General features: G+C 44.3%; 1 protein-coding gene across 3 annotated transcripts in view; it reads left to right on the top strand.

Moving 5' to 3' along the window:
* Znf521 (zinc finger protein 521) overlaps positions 1–13,124 on the top strand; it is a 286,676-nt gene extending 273,552 nt beyond the window's left edge. For all 3 annotated transcript variants that reach the window (XM_051163356.1, XM_051163355.1, XM_051163354.1), the window contains one exon: positions 12,573–13,124. In XM_051163356.1, the coding sequence (XP_051019313.1) occupies positions 12,573–12,602 (30 nt within the window). In that variant the 3' untranslated portion in view covers positions 12,603–13,124. The remainder of the gene's footprint in view (positions 1–12,572) is intronic.
* The last annotated feature ends 11,105 nt before the right edge of the window (positions 13,125–24,229 follow it).

Below are 24,229 nucleotides of genomic sequence, written 5' to 3'. Positions count from 1 at the left end.
AATGAATTCAAATTAAGTTGGAGGAGCAAATTGTATAAGGATGTGAGGGTTATAGATTGCTCTCACCATAGCTACAGCACACCTCTGTGTGGTGGGATTAAAGGGCAGTCTCTCTGGTAGCTCAGAGAACTTGGAGGGGTGAGGTAACTGTTGCTAAAAGACCAAGAAGCAAAGCATGAAAGATGCCCCAAAGTGAGGAGAGAATAGGAATCTCACAGGTGGGGTTCTTAAACAGACATGAGTCTCTTTGGAGGAAGAAGGGCACACTTCTGTCATTTTAAGACCTGAAATACCCGAGAAGAAACAGTGTGCAGGAGACGGTATGAGGACAACATAGCAGGCTTCCATAGAGAATAAGAAACGCAGAGCTGGCCGGATGGCTCAGTGGGTATGGATGCTTGCCACCAAGCCTGATGGCCAGAGTTCCCTCCCTGGGAAATCAACGTGGTAGAAGGAAGAACCAACTCTAGCACACTGTCCCCTGACCTGCACATGGCCTCCTGTCACAGTCTCTTCTCTTGGTGCCTGTGTGAGCTGCTTATAAACAAAGATGAGTTCAGGGGACACAGAGAAGGGGACTTCCAGAAAGGGGTCGTGAAGCTGTCTTCAGCATTTATAAAAATATACAGGACAAAAAGGGAAAGAAAGACAGGCAAGCAATGGCAGGGGGCGGGGTAGGGGTGGGGATGCTATGATTACAAAGCAGAGCTCCCTAACCAGGAATTTGTATTTGAAGTGGAAGACATCCAAATACTGCACTGGGGCTATGACATGTCTGCACTTTCAAAGACTTTTCTCTCCATCTCAAACAAAGTCTCTTTGGGGGCTTCCTCAAATTGCACCCCCCCCCCCGATCTCAGAATGTTCCAGAGAGGTTGAAAGATCCAAAGAGGCTGTGGGCTTTCATCTGTGGAGCCCATGTGTGAATATAACTGTGCTCTTTCCACGGTGTACACTTGCTTGCTCAGGCATGGAAACACACACAGGCACACAGGATCCCAGAGTATGGCTAACCTTCACCACTGCTTAATGGCATCAGTCAATACGCTAGACCTTGACCTACTAGACAGTTGTTTGGTTGCAGATGGTCGGCAAGCAGGTTTTCTGTTAGCTCTTATGAGTTATGGTGTGGTTGGCTTTCTCCTAAAGAGTGTGGCAATGTTATAACTCCAAACAAACGAGGGCTGGGAAGGTGGCTCCCAGGTCAGGGCACCTGTCTGTGGCGCAAGCAGGATGACATGAGTTCATATCCTCCACACCCGTGTAAAATCTGGGAGGATATATCTGTGTACCTGTAACCCCGGTTATGGAAGGTGGAGACTAGGGGGTTATCTGGGCTTGTGGACCTGTCGGCCTGGCTAAAAAGAAGGGCATACTTCTGGGTCAGTGAGAGACTCTGTCTCAAAGGAATAGGAGGAAATTTCAAAAAACTGAGTGCCTAATATCCCTTTCTGGTTTTTGTGCATGTATGTGTGTGTGTGTGTATGTACACACGCGTGTGTGTGCACATGCATCCATGTGCAACATACACAGCATGGGGGCTAGCGGCACTTCCTTTGCCTTTGTTGCTCCAAGTTCAGTGCATTCCTTTTTCATAATTATTGGAATTCAGTTGACAGGAACCCTGTCCTATCAACTTGAAAGGCAGAGAGAGTCATGGGTCCTTCTCCTCACAAAGGTTACCCTTTGAATATAAATCACTAGTGCCCAGTGCCTTTCCTGTTCTAATCAGATGACCTTTTGAATCAGATGGACCAGAGTTTAAATCCTAAGGCTGCCAGTCAGTTTTTAAATCAATGCCTGGCTCCAACACCCTTCAGTCCCTAACTAAATCTCAGTGGATCTCTTCCTCAGAAGTGCCGCAGATGGAGCGAGGAGGAGCTGACTGCAGGAGAGCCCAACTTGACTGTGAGATCTTGAGCCAAGGAGAGTGACTAGGATTTATTTCCCTGAGTCCACTTTTGAAAAAAAATAAAGATTAGAAAATAATCCTTCCAGGATTCAAATTCTATGAGACAAGGGAGGAGCTACATAGCTGTAATGCTTGGAAGAGGGTATTTCTGAGCAATTATCAATTTAAGCAGGCGTTATTTGTTGCTAATTACTACACAAGGCTGTTAAATATTTAGCAGAAGTTTGTTTAATTGTATTTGACTAGGAAAGAGATGCCTGAACATAGCTTTAGCATGGAGAAGCAGTGGTGTGCACCCTAGAGCCTGGTAGAAAGGAAATTTGTATTCGCCCAAGATTAACACATTGACGTCAGACAAGCCTTTCCTTCCCCTCTTTTTTTACACAGTTATTTATCTTTAAGGCATTAAAATTAAAGCACGAAGAAGGGGGCACTGCTCACGGATGTAAAATCGGAAGGAGGTCATTCTTAACCTTGTTTACAGATGTTCTGGTTTAGAAAGCACCAGTGTGATAAATTAAACATTACAGTGGAAAAAATTCAAGCCCAGCTACAAGTGGTGCGTGGACACACCTGTCTGTGAAGACCGACTTAGTCCCTGAGCATCGCATTAGACAGTAGTGCCCATCAAAGCCTCCGTCCTCCAACACACTGAGACGCTGTATCCGGGGATGAGGCAGTCTCATCATGGCCTGGCCCCTCTCCTGTCTGCTTTGTATATTATGATTGCAGTTTCCTGTTGGCTCCTTGCAGGTAAACAGGAAGCTCAATTTGTTGATTGCTTATAAAATGAAAAGATAAGAAAAATCCACTTGATGCTTCTGTCATATTTCCCAGTGGCCACCTGGCTTCCTTCAGCCTGTTCTTCCAGCCTGAAACCTTCCTGTGATTCCCAATGCAAACTACTGTGAGTCCTAAAGAGGGAAAAAATTTCCTTTAATTTAATTTTTATTGTGTCAGAGAGACAGAGACAGACAGAAAGACATTTCCATGCCACCATGCACATCCTGGGATCACATCTTAGTAATGTGGGGTACTGGTTCTTGTCCCTCTGCCTTGCTCATCTGAGACAGCTCGGGGTTACAGACAGGCACTCCTCTGGCACATCTGGCTTATGAAGAGTCTGGAGTGTCAACCTTGGGAACTCCCACTTGGAAGGCATGCATTTACCCTTGAGACATTTCTATCCCCAGCCCTCCAAAGCAAAGAATTTTCAAGCCTTTCCAGTGTGCAGAACAGTTAGACATAAGCTTTGCACTGAATTTACCGAATTTGTACGCTTCTTCTTAAGGTCTTCCTGGAAAATGGAACTGTCCTCATGTTAACATTGCCGTATGTGGCCCAACAACATAATTTGGCCTTTGAAGTGGCTTGTTTTATTTCTCTATACTGTTTATACTGGAAATTATTATATGTTCCAACTTAAAAGTTGCATTATTTAAATAATTAGTCTTTGTTTCTGAAGACTCACATTAAACTAAGTCCCAGATAATTAGCTGGGTATTCTTGCTACATTATAAACCACTGTGAAATTTTCCAGATTGGCTAAATATTGCTTGATGGTGAGTTCATTTTGTTTGTTTTGTTGTAAAGAAGGAGCAGAATGCAAGCTCTTGCATTAATCCCAGAATTTAGGAGGCAGAGGCAGGAAGGTGTGTTCATCACTCTCGGATACATAGGAAGTTCGAGGCCAGCCTGAGTTATAGGAGACGCTGTCAAAAAAAAAAAAAAAAAAAAGCCTGTAATGTGTTGAACGTAGCTGCTTTCCAAACTGATGGTTACGTGCCTGCACAGCCTGATTGAGCTTCTGCCCCCCACCAAATCCTGTGATGTCTGAGATGCCTGTCTTTTGTGGTGTGGCACTGTGTTCCTTGCTCATCTTACACCCTTCAGCCCCAGGCATGTGTAGATTCTCTAAGAAGCTGGCCTACAGCCCCTCCCAGAAGGCAGAGGACCCATGCTCTAGTCTCTTTGTCTCTCCTGGTGCATGGCAGGGAACAGCCTTCATCTCTAAAGAGATACCCTCCAGACACTGTCTCTTGAGTCCTTTCCACTTGAAAAACTACACTTTTGTCTCTATGCTATATTATAGTCAGTTACCACAGTTCCTGCCAGTAAACAGTCCAGCGAATCACTATGGTAGATCTCGGGTTCTTTCAAAGTAGGCATTCATTTCCACACCTTAGTTAGTAACTTTCAAAGCTTAATTCCTGAGCCACTTTAGACACTCGCAACATGAGCACCCCTAAGCGCTGTTGTTTTCTTGACCTGGGGTGGACATCTTTGCTGCTTGTATATAAATAGCCGAGTAAGTCAACATTTCTGGAGAGATTTAGTTCCACCTACAGAGAATGCCACTTACAGTGCATCTCGAAGAATCCTGTCCAGAATTTCTGGACAACTGCCCACATTCATCCAGTGGAATTACTTAAAAGAGCCGTGCAGTACAGGCCTGTGTAACATATACGTGTCTCTTTCATAAGATGGAGGTTCATATCCTACAGACTGAGACTAAGTAGCAAGGCGTGGCCAGCTCAGTGTATTTCCAATACAGACACAAATGAAAACCTCCAACTTGATCACATCCCAGTAAGCTTGTCCATGGAAAGACAGGTCAACAGCAAGGACTCCTAGTGGCAGCTGCCTCACACTCAGCAAGGTGTATCCAGCCTGTGGCCTGTGAGCCACACCAGGAAAAGTTAGCTATGAAGGCAGACCAGTACAAAATCATAAATGTACAAGAACCACCTGGGTCATTCTCGAGGTGGTTTTGTGTTTGTAACCTGATTGTACGCATAGTAATGTCTGTAGCCCATTACAGTAAAGACCAATGTCACATCCCATTGTGCCCAGGGAAACCAGGTCTGTCCAGTCTGTAATGTCAGCAAAACTGAGTCTGAGAAGCTTCTGTAGGAAAGCAAGGCTTTTGGGGTCCTCTGCACCTGCTGGCTCTTTGACATCCAACACAAGAGGTGGCATCTGTTTATCCATCCGTCAGGAAAGACTTCTCTGCCTCACATCAACTTCCACCATCGCTTCCTGCACATTCTGAGTTCTAGCTCATGAACTTGAGTTTCCTCGAGTACTACAGAGTCATTTCAACTCTTGTTTTCTAGGCTCGTTAACATCTCAAGAACAGCATGCAATATGACCTCCAGTGAGCTTCACCAGAGTGCTAACTCTTTCCCTATGGGGAATATGATAGATAGAAACTTTAATGTCAGAATTGTTTGAAAAGCAGGCCTAAAGCCTAAAGTTTATAGGGCAGTTCTCTCCTTGCCGAGGAGCAAACTCTGATGTGACTGTCCTCTTCTGTCTGTTATGGTATGTGTTATTCAGATTACTTCCGGTGGTTCCATTTCACTTCTGTCGTACTATAACTTAGTGCCATCCAGAAAGTACCCTGAGATGTCATCCCAGGCCCACATGAACTGTTGGGTGCCAAAAAGAAATGTGTCGGTGTCTCTACAAGCTAATGGCGATGGCAGTACCATATGAAATAAGAGAGAGAAATTCTGTCACTCCAAACACAATCAGAAATGCAAAACTCCGTGTCATCGACAAAAGGCAGATGCAAGTCGTAATAGGTGGGCTCCAAAACTCCACCTCTGGGTTACAATGAAAGAGTAGTGCCTCCTTCTAGGAAATTCTTCACATGTAAAATCATGAGTCAACTTCCATGGGCATTAGAAATCTACCAGATATGCATTTTTATTGTCATTTTTACCTTCTTCCTCCTTTGGTCATCAAATCATCTAGGAAAAATAATACATATTATACAAAAGAACACCATTGAGCATGTTCTATCCACAAACATGCTCCCAGTGTTCCCTAGGTAGGGTCTCTGGAAACACAATGGCACAAGAGTTCGCCTTACAGGAAGTGTACAGTGACTATGAGAGGGCTAGTGGGTATGAGTGGAAGGTTGGTTGCCTCAGGTCTTTGATGCAATTCCTAGAACATTCTTATTGCCAATCCCAGGGCTGTGGGGATCCATTCAGATCTAAAGGTATGAGAGAACTTCTCGGATTGTGTGGACTCTGAAGGCATCTCTTTATTAATATTCCTCTCCTGTTGACCTCATTAAAATGCTTGAGGGCCACCCCTTGCCTTTGTGACTATTTTCCCTCCGTCATCCAGAGCCAATAGCCCAGCGTCCTGTCATCACTCCCTGTGTACATTTTCAAAACTATTTTACTAGCACCAGAAGAAGTTGGGAATGAAAATGAGAGAGGGTAGAAATGTAAAACTCTTGATTAGAAAGTATAATTTAATAGAACATGTATTGAACCAAATGTATTGATTAATGTAGAAGATATAGTACTTATATTGATTTGAACCAGAGATTTAGTACTAAAAGCTCTAAGCCAAAAAGCTGTTGTGGATTGCTACAAAAGTCAGTTTAATGCTGTCCTTGGAATGCCTTCAGAACGAAATTCCTCTAATGTTTGAGGACTAGGTAGGATGCGGTATATGTCAGTCTGTTCCCAGAGGGTTTTATTTTGTACTCTAATAGCTGTTACGAGCCTACATTATATCCAAGGAGTAATTTTCCTTAGAGGTGCCCAGCTCGCTTTGTGTCAATATTCTAGCATTTTAAGTCACGTACAGTATATGCTTCTGGGAACAGGGAAGGAGCCAGCCAGACTCATAATGGCCTGCATTCATTAATAAAGCCAGAGGCTTCTGTCCCTGCATTGCCCACTACAGGGAAGTCTCTTTGGCCTTCAGGGACCCTGTACAGACACATTTAAAGGAAGCTCTATTTTGAGTGGGCAGGAGATGAAATGCAGGACTTGGAGGTATTTCTTAAGTCAGCTCTGTGCCCGAGCACGGGGTGACCTTCTGGGTCAAAGAAGAAGGCAGGTCAAAAAGACTTATTATCCAGCCTGTTGGAAACCAATTGCTTTTGTTTAAAAAATAAATAAATAAATAATGAAAAAGCAGGGGTGCTGAAAGGTGGACAGTGATGTAGAATTCAGTTTACCGCCCGAAAAGAAAGCTCACAACCCTGTGTGTGTGTGCTTCTGAGGGAAAAAAAAAAGAGAGAGAGAGAGAGAGAGAGAGAGAGAGAGAGAGAGAGAGAGAGCATACTGATTAGCCTCTGTGTTTGCAGATAAACGGCCAGCCCAAGTGATAAAAGGAAGGGTAATATAATTAGTTAATCAGGGGAGATTGATTGCGGATGTTGTGTTCTTCAACTAAAGGAAAAAAAAAAACCAACATGTTGCCACAGCGTTGTCACCATCTGTTGAAAGACACAGCCACACTTAATCTTTATATTTGCCTGTTTTTTTTCCCCCTGCCTTGCTTTGTTTCTGGGCTCTGGTTTCATCAGTTTGAAAGCATCTCACTTAAACGGAATCCAACCACAGTGTAAACTGCAGGCGCCATGGCCTAGGGGAAAGCTCCTCTTCTTTCTTCCTCTTCGTTCCTTTTTAAAAATAACATTCTGGCTCTCTCTCCTGGTTCTTGAAGCTCGCCTGTATTTGTTTTGGCAGAGAGGGCCTATAAATAGATACGTCACGATTTAAAGAAAAAAATTACATATTTGAATCAGTAGTTTTTTGTTTTGTTGTTGTTTGTTGTTGTTTTCAAAACCCCCATTCACATCCTGCTTTGGCCACTTAACATTTCAGTGGAGTTGGCAAAACAGGGACCAGAGGTGTAGCATTTACCAGAGAATTGGGAAAGTCTAGGCAATCTGCAGGCTCAACTTTTTTGGGGGGAGGCAGTTGGAAATAAAAATTTTCACTCCCGAGGAAGCAGTTTCTGTACTGTATCACCTTCAAAGCCTGACTTTTATCATGGTTCTAGGTGCAGAAATGCAAGTTTCCACCCAGACTGGAGGGGAAAAAAAACTGCAAGGTGAACAGTTTCAGAGGATCATGGGTTTTTATTTTTATTTTAAAAATATTTTCCTTGGAGTGCATTTAAAATAGGATTAAACCGTTTGACCAGCAAATGTGGTCAGCCTTCTGAAAGACAGGACTGAATTAATCATTTGTTAGAGTGCCAAGCCCAAAATGAGAATTCCAGTCTTGTAAAATGGAAGGCATCTCACATTTTAAAAGAAATACATAGTGCTAGGAGGGGAATTTTTAAGGCCCTCATCTGGTTTTTAGCTTCTAAGTTTAATTTCACATTTACAGGAAAAAAGAAAGAGGAAAAAAAGAGAGAGCACACATACTCCTTCCAAACAGCCCCTTACAATGAGGAGAGTGTGCTAGAAAGCTTGCTGTTAAAGTGTTGGGCCTAGATAGAGCTTCTTTTAGGCTTTAAGGTATGTTGTGAGTTTGTTGGTTTTTTTTTTAACACAAGCTCCCCTCGTGTAAAACAACTGTTCATAACTGGGATTAATGGTTTTCAATTTTCAGTTACTTAGACATGGGGTCTCCAGGAGATGGCTTTTTGCAGAGTAGAATATGGCTCTCTGTGGGATTGCACAAGTTTTCTTCTCTTCCACTTCCTTTTCTGTCACCACCCCCCCCCCACCTCCACCAGTGTTGCTCTGATGTTCCTCTCGATTATGTAAAACACTTTGCCTTCGTTGGAACAGATATTTTTTCTCATAACCTGTCATTGCATTAAAGTGCTTTGGGGACTGCGAATTGCTGCGTAAAATGGGTGAGATTACCCACTGCTTTGTTCTAGTGAAGTGGTTTCCTTCAGACCTAAAGAGCTCAGAACTCTGCACGAGAGAGGTCGGCTTGGGGACGGCTGTCGTTGGAGCTTTCTGCTTTCTGCTCCTAACCGTCCTCATCCTTGGTGTCCCGGGACTGGCTCTGCAGTGTGGCCCGCTGCCAGGGCGACAAACGAGCCTGCTGCCTGCCTTCCCTTCTGCTCCCACCTTCTCCCGTGTACATCTTATCTTTCCACTTGCATCTTGGCAGCCTTTCCCAGCAAATGATGTCTAGGGTTTCTTCAAGACACACACACACACACACACACACACACACACACACACACACACACACACACACAACCACTGAGCACTCTCATGGAAAGGCCTATTTCCTTTCCAAAGAGACATCTGAGGCCACATCTGGAAACTGTGACTTTGTGTCTGTTCTCAGCCACACCTACAAGACAACTGAATGAGTGTGTGGCTCAGACACACCATCTGTCCTTCTACATCGGGACACTTGTACTTTCAGGGGATGTGGAGTACGGAAGCGGAACCCCAGGGATCCTCAAAAGAAATCCCTTGAGAGGGTATCACAAACATCTGGAATTCTTCTCCCCCACCTCAACAGATTATATGCCCATTTCCCATGGATCTCTGGGGATATGCCTCCTTCCCACCATGAGAATTGCTGGTCCTGGTAGGCAGCCAGGATTGGAGGAGACCCTTAATTGGGCTGGAGCCAAAAGAGGAAAAAATGAGTGTGACAGTCAATACCTGTTGACAATGTGACAGGACCCAGAATGACCAGGAGGCAAGTGCCTGGGCTCACCTGTGAGGGATCATCTAGGCTAGCTTGGCCTCAGTGAATGCTTGTGAGGCGTTCTCCAGATCATGTTAACCAGCGTGGGAAGACCCACTTTAGATCTTGGCTGCAGCGCTCCATGGGCTGGGACCCCAGATGGAACAGAGAGGTGAAAGCAAGCTGAACACAGTATTCATTGCTTTTGCCTTCTAACTAGGGATGCCAGGCACGCAGTCATCTCAAACCCCGGCTGCCATGACTGGATCCACGGCTGCATGTGAGCCAAAGTAACCCTTCCTTCCATACATTCCCGCTGCTGGGCCCTTTGCCTCAGCAGCATGGCAGTTCTAATGCAGTGCAGATGAAGGCTGTCCATTTGTTCAGGCATCTCCCTGTGACAGGACTTCATCTTTCCACCTCTTTTCTGTTGATGAGACATATCCATGGAGCTTTATTTAGATATAAGTGTGTATTTCCTAAGTCTACTCTTACCCCTTCATAAACTGTTTTTATCTGCTTCTCTCAACCTTCAGGGCATAAGTCCTTGGTATCAATGACTTCAGTATGCTGCAATAACATGATTTAAAATATATATACATACATATATATACAGATGTGTAATATATACAGATGTATAAATATTTACTCTGTTAGGAACTAGGTCCTCACTTGCATTTATGGCAGAGAAACAGAAAAAAAAAGAATAGCATGAGTTTGAGCCACATTAGGAAACTTCACCATAACATGATAAAGATAAGACTATTATTTCTTCTTTAAACATTAATTTCAGGGAAAATCAAGTACTAAAAGGCACCCATCCTTTAGTTACCTGGTGTCCTGGCTTCTTCTACTTCTTCCATTTTATAATTCTTGGGTAGACTTTGTTTTGTTTTGTTTTGTTTTGATTTCAGCCCTTTCTATGAAACCACTTCTGACTTTGAGATACAAAAAGAATCACTATAGTTCAGGATTCTAACTTTGTCACTGCTTATATACCTCCAATGAGAGCTGTGTGGATCTTGAAGAAACTAGGAAAGCTTTTCCTTCCCACCAGTATTTTTAATATGCCTTCGGAAAAAAAAAACCACCTCCTAGACATATTTAAAATCAATACCCAGACAAAAGAGTTGGCATAAAAATAGTTTACTCTTAAACGCACTTTGAGGCCAGTTCTAGTAAGGGAGAAAGCCACCCTTTTGAAGAGAGTAGAGTAAGGAGCCTTTACATGAGCTCAGAATAAAACAAAGCTGCCTTGTCACAAGTGATGAACTTCACCGTTTATTTTTTTTTGCAGTTTGGGCTCCAGCCAGAAGTCTCCCTCCCCAGTCATCACTGCCTACCACACAGTAATTGTCATGGTGGGAAGGGACCTATTCCCACTGTCCATCTCCGTCATCCAAAAACTAAGTCTGAAACACAGAGGGGGTGCTAAGCCTCTTCCATGTCTCTCCAATCCCTCGCTGGTGTCGGGAATCATCAGCCACCTAGCCTTTGGTCATGCAGCCTATACCTCTGAGCAAGTGACTGGATAGCAGTCTGTCCTCAGGGATGCTAAAGGCAGCAGAGGTCCCACAGTACTCACTTAGCTCCTCTTCACCTGCAAGACCGATTTTGAACATTTTAGTGATGTTTTAAAATTCCTCATAATGTTGCCCAAACTACCCTTCTTTTTTATTTCCACACAGTACTCAGGCAACAGAAGCCTTTAGAAGATCTTGGCCAATCAGATTCCTCGCTCCCTGCCCTGCCCCACCTCCTCTCTCTGCTGCCTTCACTATGGCCTTCAGTGGTCTCCGGGAGTCTCAGTGAAAACATTAGCTTACTACCCCTTTGCTACAAAGCCTTCCCTGGTGATGAGACAGGAAAAGTCATGGCATTTCTGTGTTCCTTTCCATCATTTTTGCTCATATCATTGAATTGTCATTTGTCTACATGGCTTTCTTCTTTAGATCATGAGAACTGTGGTGAACTCAAGACAGAAACTCTTTCCATATCACATACCCAGTTGGTCAGGCTATCTCTGAGCACTGGGTGCTGCAGGCCCTGTCAGGCCTTGAGACCAGCATTCCACAGGGTTTCAGATGGTAGGAGTGCAAGAAACTACATAAAAGTTGCCATCAAGTGACCAAGAGGTGAGACTTCCAAGATGCATTGTAAGCAGGACAGGAGCTTTGGGAAGTCAGAGAAAGGAAATGGCTTTAGGGTTAGTAAGCATAAAGTAGTTTTATTTCAAGCTGGACTTCAGAGCTCTGATCGGAGGGAGGGAATGGGGAGTGAAAGAAGTAGAGCTTAAGGAAAATCAGCGAGGGAAGCTCAGGCCACCTCCAGTCTCAGTCTCCAGTGAAGACATGGAGGCCTGTGGCCAATCTCTGTAGAAAAAAAAGATCATCCTTAGTACCATGCTTGGGGCTGGAGAATGTCTATGCACTGTGTCCCTTCACGCCCTATATGTTGGACAGGGGTCCCAGTTGCCCCCTCACAACTTGTAATGAAGTTATCTAAAAAAAAAAAAGACACGCTAGTGTGGCTGGGGTTTGGAGCACCCTAATGCTGCTCAGTAACCTTAGGGGAGACAATAAAGAACACCCAGATGAGGGAGTCAAAACAGGGTGCTGGGATCTCCTGCAGAGCACCAACATGGCCACAGCTCCCACCCCACCTTCACAAGAGTACTGGAGGTACCTCCTGACCCATCCATCATCAGCCAGGTGGCTCTGTTCTTCAATATTCACATGTGAGGATGGGTAGAGCTCCTGCTGTCAACATCACCATCTATCAGAGAGTAGAGCAAAGCATGCCTTTAAAAACTGGGAATGATACGTTGGTCAAGAAACTGCTTTCACAATGGTACCCTGGTCATTGGAGCATGGGTCCTGTTTGAGTATGCAGAATACTGGGTGGGAGAGTATTTGGAGAAGGCATGGCTGACAGAGACAAAGGTATGGTACAACCAACATCTCCCCTCCCGGAGCCTCCTGGCTCTGCCTCCTCCCACTCCTCCACGGAAAGAACAGCTTCAGTGCACCTGTACCCAACCCCAGGCAGTTTGGCCTCTCTAACCAATGGCGCCACCCATCCCTGTGCATCTCTGCCTCCCCATCATCCATGCCCATGCATTACTATGCATCCCCAAGGTCACCTCATTGGGTACCTCCCGGCACTTATCTATGCTCACACCAATGGGAAGAATATCCCTGTAACTTTCTCCCTCTTTCTCTTTTTCTCTCCAGAATCACACGATGACCCAACACAGCAGTTAGTTCAAAGACAAGCCTCCCAAGGAGAGAAGGACTTTTGTGGCACAAAAAGGGAACATGTTTTACTCTTTGCACGAAACTTACATTGTTAATGTATATTCTTCAGAAGCATTGTATTGTATCATACAACTTGTATTATCAAAACTGTTGGATGTTCATGTGTTGGAACTTTTGAGCACCAGATAGACTCTTGTACATAAAGTGTTGCACATGTATTATGTTGTCAATGCTAAAATGGTCTTATAAAGACAAGTGGACTTGGGCCCTATTCAAGCAAGATGTTCAAAGTGAACAAAATGGCTTAAGAGAAACTGTTTCCAAGGAAGACAGAACTTAAACAAACTGTTATCACGTGACTACGGTTGGACTTCCTTTTATTTACACTTAAGCCTAGAATTTCTCTTTTGCTATATCAACGGTTAAAACCCAAGACTATTTTTTATTGCTGGAGATTCTCGTGAACCATAAAGAGACATTCTCACAGAACAGAACCTCACATCTGGATACGGCCTGTATATATAAATATATATATATATATATATATATTTGTAAGCCTTGCAGTGTGACAGGTAGCCTCGCCATATATGCAATAGTTGTTATGTAGACTGTCAAAAGATTTTTTTCCTGGCTACATTTGAAGATTTGAGTGTTCAAGGTTTTCCTTAATGATTTCACACAGCCAAATTCTTGAATCGGTTGAACTAACCTGTATGTTACTGTTCTCAATGTTTACTCTGCGGTCTGAACCTGGAGATTACTGGAATTGTTTTCCAAGAGGAAATAAATTCAGTTTACCATCAGCTATGAGTGTACGTGTGTGTTTTCCTTTTCTAGTTAATCTTACCATTAAAAAAGAAAGAGAAAGAAATCTAATTGCCTGCACCCCTGGATATGAAATCTGCTCGCGAGCAGATCCCAGGCACAGCCTCAATCATATTTAACCTTTGCACACCGGGCCAAGTGCAGCCGGAGGAGATTCATCGTGCTGTACGGGAAGAAGACAGACCCAGCCTACATGAACTGTCTTAGCTTCTACCAGGTCACATTGGACTTGAGGATTCTGACATCACAGATGGATGTGATGGCTGTTTGCTGCATAATTTGCAGCCCAATTCATGTCACGCTGTGCAAATCTGAACTCATGGCGGATGGCTGCAATTTGAGCTGCTGTTTGGCTTATGTGTATTTAAGAAGCAGAATTGTTCAGAAGACAAAGCGCAGAGCAGCAAGTCAGAGGGCTGTTAGTTCTGGTTCTGCCGCCCACTCCCAGTGGAACCTTCTCCAAAAGGCTTCATCTCCGGGCCTGGCATCACAGGCCAGTGAAGGTCATGGAACCTGGTTATCAGCCTTTCCTCAGGCACGGGATGGCTCTATGAGATGCTCCTCTCCACAGCCTACCAAAAAGTGCTCAAGAAGAGGAGATCCTGACGACAGAGATTCTCTGCAATTTTTTTGAGAAGGATAACAATGTGTGCACTGGACCTCGGTAGACATCATTATCCTGAATAGTGTAAGGACAGATTTGCTATGCATGGAGCACATTCTTGGAGTCATGCTGAAAATGGTTACCACACTCTGAGTCCTGTGACCGCTTTGAAACTCTGAAGATCTCAAGCAAATGGCAATACACTTCTTATTGCTTTAGGGTAAGGAAAATGCAACCTGGACTGATGGATTTGTGATGCCCTGTCACCAGTGGATCGACCAAACGCTCCATGGTTCTCTACTCTCAGCCTACTTGACAGTCCCTTGCAGGACTTGCCTGCTACATGGTGGCATGCTGGGCCTGAGCTCCCAGAGCTTCTGACTCAATAGGGCTCAAGTTTATGCTTCTCTAGGAGTTCTGGGTAATGCTGGTTAAAGAGCACACTTTGAGAACCACTGCCCTACCTCATTAACAAGTCATGGACTAAACGAAGTATGAATGACCAAGCACATGATATTATTTGTTGTGTTTTCAATAAAAAAGAAATAAAAAACTTTTGTCAAATTTTAATATCATTCACAAACAAGTATTTTGTACTGATTAAAGTATTCACACCTACCATAATGTTTCATGTGTGTGTGTATGTGTGTGTGTGTGTGTGTGTGTGTGTGTGTGTGTGTGTATTTAGCTTTTTAATGCAAAGAAAACACCCACCTATACAATGGAATGCCAGGGTACTGTTTAATAAAAAACCTTTTTCACTGGCTACATAAATAATGAAGTATGCTCAGAATATGCAAGTGCATCCATAATTAAAACACTTTGCACTTAAGATGAAATAGCCACACTTAATGATGAGTTTTAAAAAGCTTTAGATTTTTGGTTATTGATGAGAGGATTATATTTTATAAAATGAAGCTGTTGGCTTATGGGAAGCAGGTGATGTGTTAGACCTGGATCAGACCCTGAGCTGTTTCTCAGCGGCCTCCTACAGGGTGTGGTGTTCTCAGGAAAGAAGAAGCAGAGCTGTCCATCCTGGCAGCACAGACCTGGGTCAGCCTCCCCGAGACACAGCTGGGAAGTCATAGGAGTCAAGCACTGTTCATGCCTCGTTAACTGGTTGACCCTTCAGAACATCTAACTGGTAGATCATTGTTCCTTTTAGCCAGTCAGTTCTTCTCTGGATGATAAATACTAAACAGTGGTCAGATAATCACTTCCCCCCAGCTTTGGTGAATTATCGTGTGTGTGTGTGTGTGTGTGTGTGTGTGTGTGTGTGTGTGTGTGTGTGTGTACTCTCTTATCCCTGAAGGCTGGAGTACAACGTAAAGATTAATAAGAATACCAGTGTCTGCATTCTGTTTGTGTAGCTGTCATCAAGTGCCATGTCAGGATATGAAGACCTCAGAGAGGAAAGATGGGTTTGGGCTCACGGCTTTGGAGGGTTCACTTGGTGTCCATTTGCTTACACAGCATGTCGTGGTGGCTGGGGTGAGTGGCAGAGGAGAGCTGTACACTTCCTGACCAACCAGGAAACAGAAGGAGACTAGACGTAGCTATGGATAATCTGCTTTCAAGAACCTGCCTCCAATGACCTACTTCCTCCATTTAGTTCTACATGCAAAGTTTCCAGGACCTCTCAAAATAGTACTGTCAGCTGAGGACCAAGAGTTCAAACCAAGAGCCTATGGGGGTGGGGCGTTGCGTATTCAAAGTATACCAGCTAGCATTACGCAAAATCCAAGGGAAGAATATGAGAGGAGTAGTTGCCCTGTTCATGCTTCTGATTTGGCTTTTGAGGGCATCTTGGCACTGACTTGGAGCTTCCTGGTAGGAAAGGGGAAAAGCTAACCAGAACAGAAGGAATACATTGGTTTCTCCAGGGAAAGTGTTTTCCTAGCATTTATTTCTAAAAGAGATGGCTCAGAGCCCTTATATCCAGGGATGGCCCTGCTGCAGTGGTTTTTGTGTGAAAGAGGGCTGATGTGTATATGAGAAGCCAGGGATGTGCCCATGCATCCTCCAGAACACAAGACAGATACCAGGATGGAGCCAGGCATGACCTAGATCCAAATGTCAGTCATTGCAAGGTTAAGAAACTGTTCTAATGGAGAATTCATGTGATTTCCACTCCCTCCCCTACCCCAAGGTCTAAACTTTAACTTTAGAATCACACGGGGATTGTCAAACAAGTCTATTATTGGAGTCCCATCCCACAGCTACTAACTTTGTAGCTGGCTTAGAATACAAGCTGGGCATCAGAAGCACCCACAGTGACCCCAAGAGTCAAATACAAGAACCACCAGATCCAGTTTCCAACCACAGGGGAGTGTGTTTCACTCAAGACTAGAACTTCTGCAACACGCAGGAGAAGCGAGCATGTGGAACGGGGCTTAAGCACCCCTCCCTCGGTGCCACTTTTTACAACTTGGCATCTTAATAATCATTTTAACCATAAAGTAATGAGATAACTAGGCAGCATAGTAAGCATAAATAGTGGATGAAAGGAAGAAATGATCCAGGAGTCTGTGATTCTTACCCTAGTCCAGGGATTTGTAATTTGGTCAGTGAGATCACCGGCAGCGTAGAGAGGACTGTCCAACTCAGAGATAGGGCCCCCAGACCAGATCGCTCATCTCTCAGGGTGTTCCAAATTCCAAATGCTGGCAATCCATTCTGCTTCCTATAATTCAAACTGTATGAAGCCCACTGTGTGGACCATATGAGATATACTCCAGGCCAAGGCTGCTTCTCCTGGTGCCAGCTTTAACCTCTTGTATCAACTAACAATTTTTCTAATTCTCATTCCAATTCTTGTTAGATGATAACGTGAGTTTTACATGTTAACATTTATGTGGCGTCTCTTTGTTATTATGTGCAGGTTGGGGGTTGCCATGTGACCTTTATCTCCATCACACATGAGGGTGAGCAGAAGTTCACCAAGTGTGGGTTCTGTCTAGCCTGTTTCCAGCCCTGCACAGTGAGTGAGACTTCTATGAGCAAAGATAACAGAAATCAATATTCTCTCATGCGATCAGATCTGCTGCCTTCCACACTGCTATCGGAGGCCTATGTGTTACTCTTTGGAAATGACACAAATGGGTGATAGGGTAGAAATTCTATCCTTGATGATTGGTAAATATAACGAGTTCAGCCCAGATAGGCTGTGGTGACACAGCCTCTAAGCCTGGCTTCTCAGAGTGGTTCTGAGTCGGTTTCAGAACGTGACCAAGGAATCCAGGGAACCCTCACCTTCCATTCCATGGAGTGTGGCAGCCTTGACTTTGCATCTTCCTGTGCCTATTGGGCACAGTATAGCAGAACCCAGGAGAAAGGAAGTTTAGGAATCGAGATCCCATTACAGAACACCTGCAAACCCTCCTCCGCTTAGCACCAACAGCCCAAAGCTCTTCCTCCCTCCCTCTCCAGGAGGAAGTTTTCCACTAAAGGTACTAAAAACAAGAGTTCAAGGAAGAGAGATGAGCCTGGGTAAAGAGGACGCAGCAGGAATCTCTGGCAGAGTCCAAGGCTCAGATCCGGTAAGCACTGCATTGCTGGGTGAGAGCCTCAGAGGCGGAAGTAGCCTCGACCACCACTCCAGATTCCTCTGTAATGAAGTCAGCTGTCGACTCCTTAGGGGGAAGAGCACAGAGCCCCTTTATTTCCAAGCAGGTGTTGCAGCATATTAAAGGTTGCATTCCATCTTGCGCTCACATCCTGAATGAGCCAGTTTGCAGGCAAGCTCAGTTCTTTCTGCAAAGAGAGGAACTTGCCAATGATGGAAGCTGAATACTTAAATGGCAATCAACTTCTGGCTCGTATCAATTAATTCCTTCATGGACTTCTGCCTAAGTATAGCATCTTGAATTCCCAGCTGTGGAAGCTATGAAAAACAGCCCGAGCGGCACATGCTACCGTCTCGGAAAAGGCACACCACTGAAAGGACAGGACGGTGGCCACCGCATCTCTGGGTGCCGTGAATGCTAATGCACAGCTCTTTTCTGTTTTCACCTGTGTTGTACAAGGCAGGGCATATATACCCATTCCTCTGGATGGAAAACACATCAGGAAAATTTCTAGTAGGTTTACGGGAAATCCCTCGGAAGGGCATCACCTTATCAGCACAATGTGGGCTCAGAAGTAAGTGGAAAACGTCTCCTCACTTAGGAACCAGGAAAAGCTACTGAATATGTTTTTCGTCTCAGTGAACGTGCCACAGACACCTATGTGTTTCTGATCAGGAGCACTTTGATCAGGAGCCAGCAGAGGCTGAGGATGAGTGTGCACATTGCCCTGGAGAACTGGTGATTCTTCACTTTGGCTGGCACCTGTAGACAGGGCAGGTCAGAGCACGCCATCTACATAGGGAATGGGAGCATTCAGATGTGTCATCACTCAGGCTAGCGCCCCAAAACTAATGATCTAATGATGTGACTAGCTACCAGGTGCAATTAATGGAAGGCAAGGTCACCTAGCAGGGCCTACCTCGCTCATCATCCTCTCCCCCTGCCAATGAGCCATCAAGGACCTTCTGCACTCCTTTTCTGAATCACAGAAGGAATAGCGCTCCCTCCCTCAGAAGGCCAAGCTTTTGACTTTCTGAGAGTCACATCCTGTCTGGGGTGGGAAGCTTCTAGCTCATTTCAGCATCGGGGAGTGACACAGAGAGAGAGTTCATTTGGTAACGTGCTTACCTTGCAAACATGTGGACTTGAATGTGATCCCCAGGACTGAAGGAAAAAAGACACGCGTGGTGCCACACTTGCAATCCTAAAGCTATGGAGGTAGAGACAGGGGAAATCCCTAAAGATATCTGGCCAGCTAACCTGGCCTAATTGGTGAGCTCAAGGCCAGTGAGACATCCTTTTTGAAAACACCAGGAGGATGGCACAGTGCCTGAGAGAGTGACCTTGAGTTCCTGTACACACACACACACACACACACATGCACATCCACACATGCACACACATACATGCACACACACATGTAAAAGCACACATACACAAAGAGAAAGTTTGGAAAAAGACATGCACAACGACTACTTTAATTAACTTAAATTGAGTTTTCAAATTTAGTTCTTTGCTCTCACTATAGGGATGTGTGTGTGTGTGTGTGTGTGTGTGTGTGTGTGTGTGTGTGTGTGTGTGTTTGTATGCATATATATTCACCTTGGAACATCCTCCCAGGACTTGATTTTCTTCCAAGTTTCTCTGTTTGTGGTGTCCGCATCTTCGCCTTTCTGGCTGCTGCCTCTCCTGCAGACTGAAGTTCTTTACTCCATCAATATCTTTTTACTGAAAACATTTTTCAAGGTCACCTGTGATGGCCTCAGAAACCAGCCGTTCTTGGTTATTTTGTTTATTAATTGGTGCTTCTTCTCCTGCCCTGCTCTTTGTGCCCAGGCTCCCTCTTTCTTGCTTAGTAATACCCCTTACGTTGTGTTTTCTCATTCATTAACCCTTCATTTCCTGGCTTCAAGCCTTCCTCTCATCCAACCTATCTATGGCCATCATGTTAATCTGCATAAAGCATACTTTACATCATTTTTCTCATTTGCTAAGTACTCGTGACTCCCAAAGGAATGTAATAAAAGGAAAAGATTGAACTGAAACCTTCGCTAGTACCTACCAGTTATATATCGCAAGTCCCTTCTCTTTCTGACATGATTTTTCCCATCTTTAGTTTGATGATGGGTACACTTGCAAGATACGGTAGGAGTTTTCCAGTACTTTGTCAGTGCCTAGAAATGCCTGAAACATCGCATAGGTTATGTACTAGAGATGCGCTTCCTCCTGGCTCTCTGTAGGCCAGTTCTACAATAGCTGCCTTTCCACACTGAACTTCAGGCCTCTCTCATCTCCTTGTGTCTCTCATTTCCAACCTTTCCTAAATACACACTCCTCACACAGGTGCCAGCTCATGAAACCTTAAAGAACAGCTGTATCTTCCACAGGAAGTTTCTAGAGGAATAGCTTTAACTTGCTAGTTTAGTTACATTTCTATCACCCTGATGAAACTTCATGGCCAAAGCAACCTTCAAAAGGAAGGGTTGATCTTGGCACACAGTACCAGAGGGGGGAGTTCATAATGGTGGGGGAGGCAGGCCAGGAAACAGAGTGCATCTCCAACCACAAGCAGGAAGCAGACAGAACAAACTGGAAGTGAGGCTGTGGTTATGAGCTCTCAAAGTTCACCTCTCCTGAAGTCCGCACCTTTCCTTCACTCCCCAAACGGGAACAGCTGGGAGCCAAGTGTTCAGATGCCTGGTCTGTGTGCTCCCCACCCACTTTCTGCTTGTAGGATTGTTTGGCTTTTATCAACAGGATCTCATGTACCGCAGACCCCAGGAACTTGATGCATAATCAAGGATGACCTTAACCTTCTAAGCTTCTACCTCCTGGATGCTGAAATCGCAAGTGTGTCACCATGACTTGTCTGTACAGTGCTGAAGATCAAAATTGGTGCACACTAGGTAGGCACTCTACTAAGTCAACTGCATCTCAACCCTCTCTGTGTTTAAACCCATTTTTAGTGTTTTCACCTCATACATGTTCAGTAAGATATCTAGAGATGAACTCACATCTTAGCTATTATCCTCCATTCACTAGTGTTCAACCATCATGGGCTATGTGCCTCTCGGGTCCAGGCCCAAATGATGGAGAGGTACCTCCCCATCTTCTGCCAAGTACAAAGGCCAAGGTTGCTACTCTCCAGAAATTCACAGCTACAGATGTGCCTTGACTTATAATAGCTTCATGTGCTGATGACTGGTTATAAATGGAAACATCAGTGTGTTTTTACCCTCGTGATTGCATGGCCATGACTAGGGTCTCTGCCCTGCACCATGAAATGTATCTGAACATATTCTAATAGTCCCAGAAGAGATTAGAGTTGAAAATGTGCGCATCGCTTTTGCATCAGCTTCAAAAACCGTTAGGTTGAGCCATGTTAGATCATGGATCCTGTGGGTAGTTACCTGGAAATCCGGTCTGTGCCTTTTCTCTAGATCTCCTCCTTGCCCCTGATCTCCTTAACCAGACAGGCATCTGAATCAGCACACATATTACTCCCAACATTGTGGAGCATCGTCCTCAAATTGCCTCCCTCTTTGATCCACTCAACACCAATGATTTCATCCAATAAGTTTAGTACCAAAGCTTTGCAATGACCCCCTCCGTGGTCAGCAGCCAGCTGTAGGACAGAAAATGAACTAGATGTGGTCCCCCACAGATGGAACACCATTTCTTCTATCACCAATGGGATCTTTTGGCAGGCAGGATCGGGCTGCCCATATTCAACAGTCAGCACAAACATTTAAAAGAGCATTCAAACCAAATCTGAAAAAGTGATGGATACATATGTAAATCTAAGTGTTAGCCCATTCCTTTCTCAAAGCAACAAAGATGTTGCCTATGATTGCAGATAATAAGAGCTTTCCTTCTGATGAAATAAGCGTATACTGAACAGTATATTCCCATGACAAATATATTTACACTCAACTCAGAACAGGGAGAGAAAAGAAAATGTCAATAGTTGACAGCTTCTTGGCCTATGGGGTGTAATCCAGGAGCATAATAAATTCATTTAAGCTTGGTGTTGAATAAATGCATGTTAGGGCCGTGCTTTTTTTTTTTTTTTTTTTTTTTTTTTTTTTTTTTTTGGCCTTTCCCTCGACACATTGTTTGAATACAATGTCATGTTTCTCTTCATGTTATGCGATCCTCAGGCTGCTGTCAGCAGAGACATGGGCTAAGCTAATCTTCTGGGTCAGATCTGCAGTGATTTCCCCTAAAGATGGGAACGGAAAAGGGAGACCATGAAAGAAAACACGTTATTGCCAAATGTTGCGGAATGGCTGTTTCATAGTTGGAAAACAGACCTCACAAACACTGGCCGCTGGGAGGCTGCAGAGTCCAACAGCAAGATGTATCGCTGCAAAAGATCTTAATCACTCTGATAAACGGATAATCAGAGTCAAGGGAACATAAAGCCACATACAAGGACACCTCAATTTAGAAGCTAAGTATGGACTTCTCCTTGTTAGTATATTTTTCATCTCATATAAATTGGATGCCAAGATAATGCCCCTCCCTGGCAGATCTCTCAAGCTATCGAACACTTCAGGCTTTGTGTATGGAAGCATGGCATATTGGGTAAGGTGCAAAATAGCATGTTGCTGGGAGAGTTTGAGTGTATAAGAAACACTACACCCTACTGTTTTCATAAGCACTGGAGTTCCATTGAGTTGAGACAGATGGTAGCAGGCAAAGATGCAATCTTATCATCTAAAGCTAAAATATGTCAAAAAAAATGTTAGCAAGCAAAATAGAGCAGATCACTTGCTTTGAGTGTCGCAACAGCTTGCAAAACATGTTAGGGTATCGAAGCTCTGGTTATGTAAATAAAAAGAACAGTGAGCAGAGTGGCAGCAACTAGCACGACAGTATGTGTATTCATTGTCCCTTCTCTGTAGTTTGAGTACCAGAGAGAAACACGTTACCATGAGGAGCCCCAGATAAACATTAGGAGGTGGGACAGAATGACCCATGAGGATCTATTTTCCTTCCATGAGCAATGAGTCTCTCTGTGCTGGATAGGCTGTTGAAAGCAATGACAGAAGGCGTCTCAGCTTCCCAGAGGGAGCTCTAAGGATCCCACTGAGAATCATCATGCCAGTTAGCTCAGGAAAGAAGAAGAGTGTGTCACTTTAATATAAGATGCACCCAAGGCCTTCTATACACCTCTGTCTCAGCTCAAGGGACATTCTCTGACCACTGTCTTATTGTCTTGCTCAGTTGGTTACTTTCTTCCTCTGGAAGGCTATGTTAATCCTGGAAGGGTGTGTGGAATAGAGGGGCTGAATTTTGAGCATCTGCTATGGACCAGATTGTGACTTGATGTCATCAAATGAGAAAGCTATTGATGGAACACAATTGTGTTGACTATCCTATGTCTGGTACAAGTTCACATCTGACCTTTCTCCGTCTTCTGCACCCAGGAAATGCAGAAGCAAGTAAGAGACAACAGCCAGTGGACTTCCCCTGTGGGCTCAGCCTCCTCACCTCTGGCAGGGCTCCACCCATGTCCTCTGTACACACTTAGCTCTGCTTCTCAACTGCTGTGAAGATTGGCCTGGAGAAAGACTGGAGGGCACTACTGTTTGGAAATAGTTTGAGTAGCTACAGAGGCCAAGGATAAGGCAATGCTCTTGAAGAGGCATCACAGAAGACTAAGCCCAGCGCTGTGGAAAAAGGGACCAGAGTAGGCAGTAACCCCAGCTGGGAAGCCACCAAGTAGGACCACAAATATTTATTTTGATTATTTTGTTTATCACTTTCCTTTTTCTTGGATTCTTTTCCTGTCTTTCCTAGACAGTGTCTCTCTGTAGGCTGTGAGCACAGTCTGATTTCAGACTTACTATGTAGCTCATACTAGCTGCACACTCCTCCGAGTGCTGACATCACACCCGGATACAGCTAGAAGATTTGATGTCATGTTTCGGTCTGGTTTAGTAGGGTGGCGTGGTATGTGCTTGCTACTGAGAGTTGAGAAAATTAAGCTACATTACTCTCAGAAACTTTCAAGTCAAGGTGTATTACTCACTACTGCTTGTACGGGAGATTTGTAATTTCTTAATTGTGCATTAAATTCTTAATTAAATTGATTTAATTAAATCCTTAGCAAAATGAAATACAATTTAAATTCTTAAATTGTTCATTGTGAAGGAAGACTTCTTAAATTCTTCATGGGGAATCTAAACAGGGCACAGGGCACCACACCAGTCTTGTCTCTGGCCTTATGTATGAAAAAAAAATACAAAAATGGAAGGTAGAGGAAATGAAACTAGATGGTATCTCAACCCCACAGCCACAGCCACTCCAGAAAAACACCTCTGAGGATGAATTTGCTGGAGCAAGGAGTCTGGAGACACAAGAGTGCTGATGCTACTGAAGAGGACCTGCAGCAGCTGCGTGGGTGCCGCGACTGTTGCCACCTCTCTCTCCTGTGCCCCTTCCCTCTCCACTTGTCCTCAGTCCAGCAAAAGTCAAGTTCTGCCAATGGCCTGCGGCTGGTATAACAGTGCGAGTTTCTGTGGCTTTGCTCTTTATCCCCAGAGACTTTATCCCAAGAGGCTTCACAAAGCACCTTTTGTATAATGATTTCTCTTAGAACTTTGAGACATTCTGGCTCTAAGTGTTAAAAT

The sequence above is a fragment of the Acomys russatus genome, chromosome 20 (assembly GCF_903995435.1).
Source record: "Acomys russatus chromosome 20, mAcoRus1.1, whole genome shotgun sequence".
Lineage (NCBI taxonomy): Eukaryota > Metazoa > Chordata > Mammalia > Rodentia > Muridae > Acomys > Acomys russatus.
Note: the sequence above shows the minus strand (reverse complement) of the source record. Positions and strands in the feature narration are given on the sequence as shown.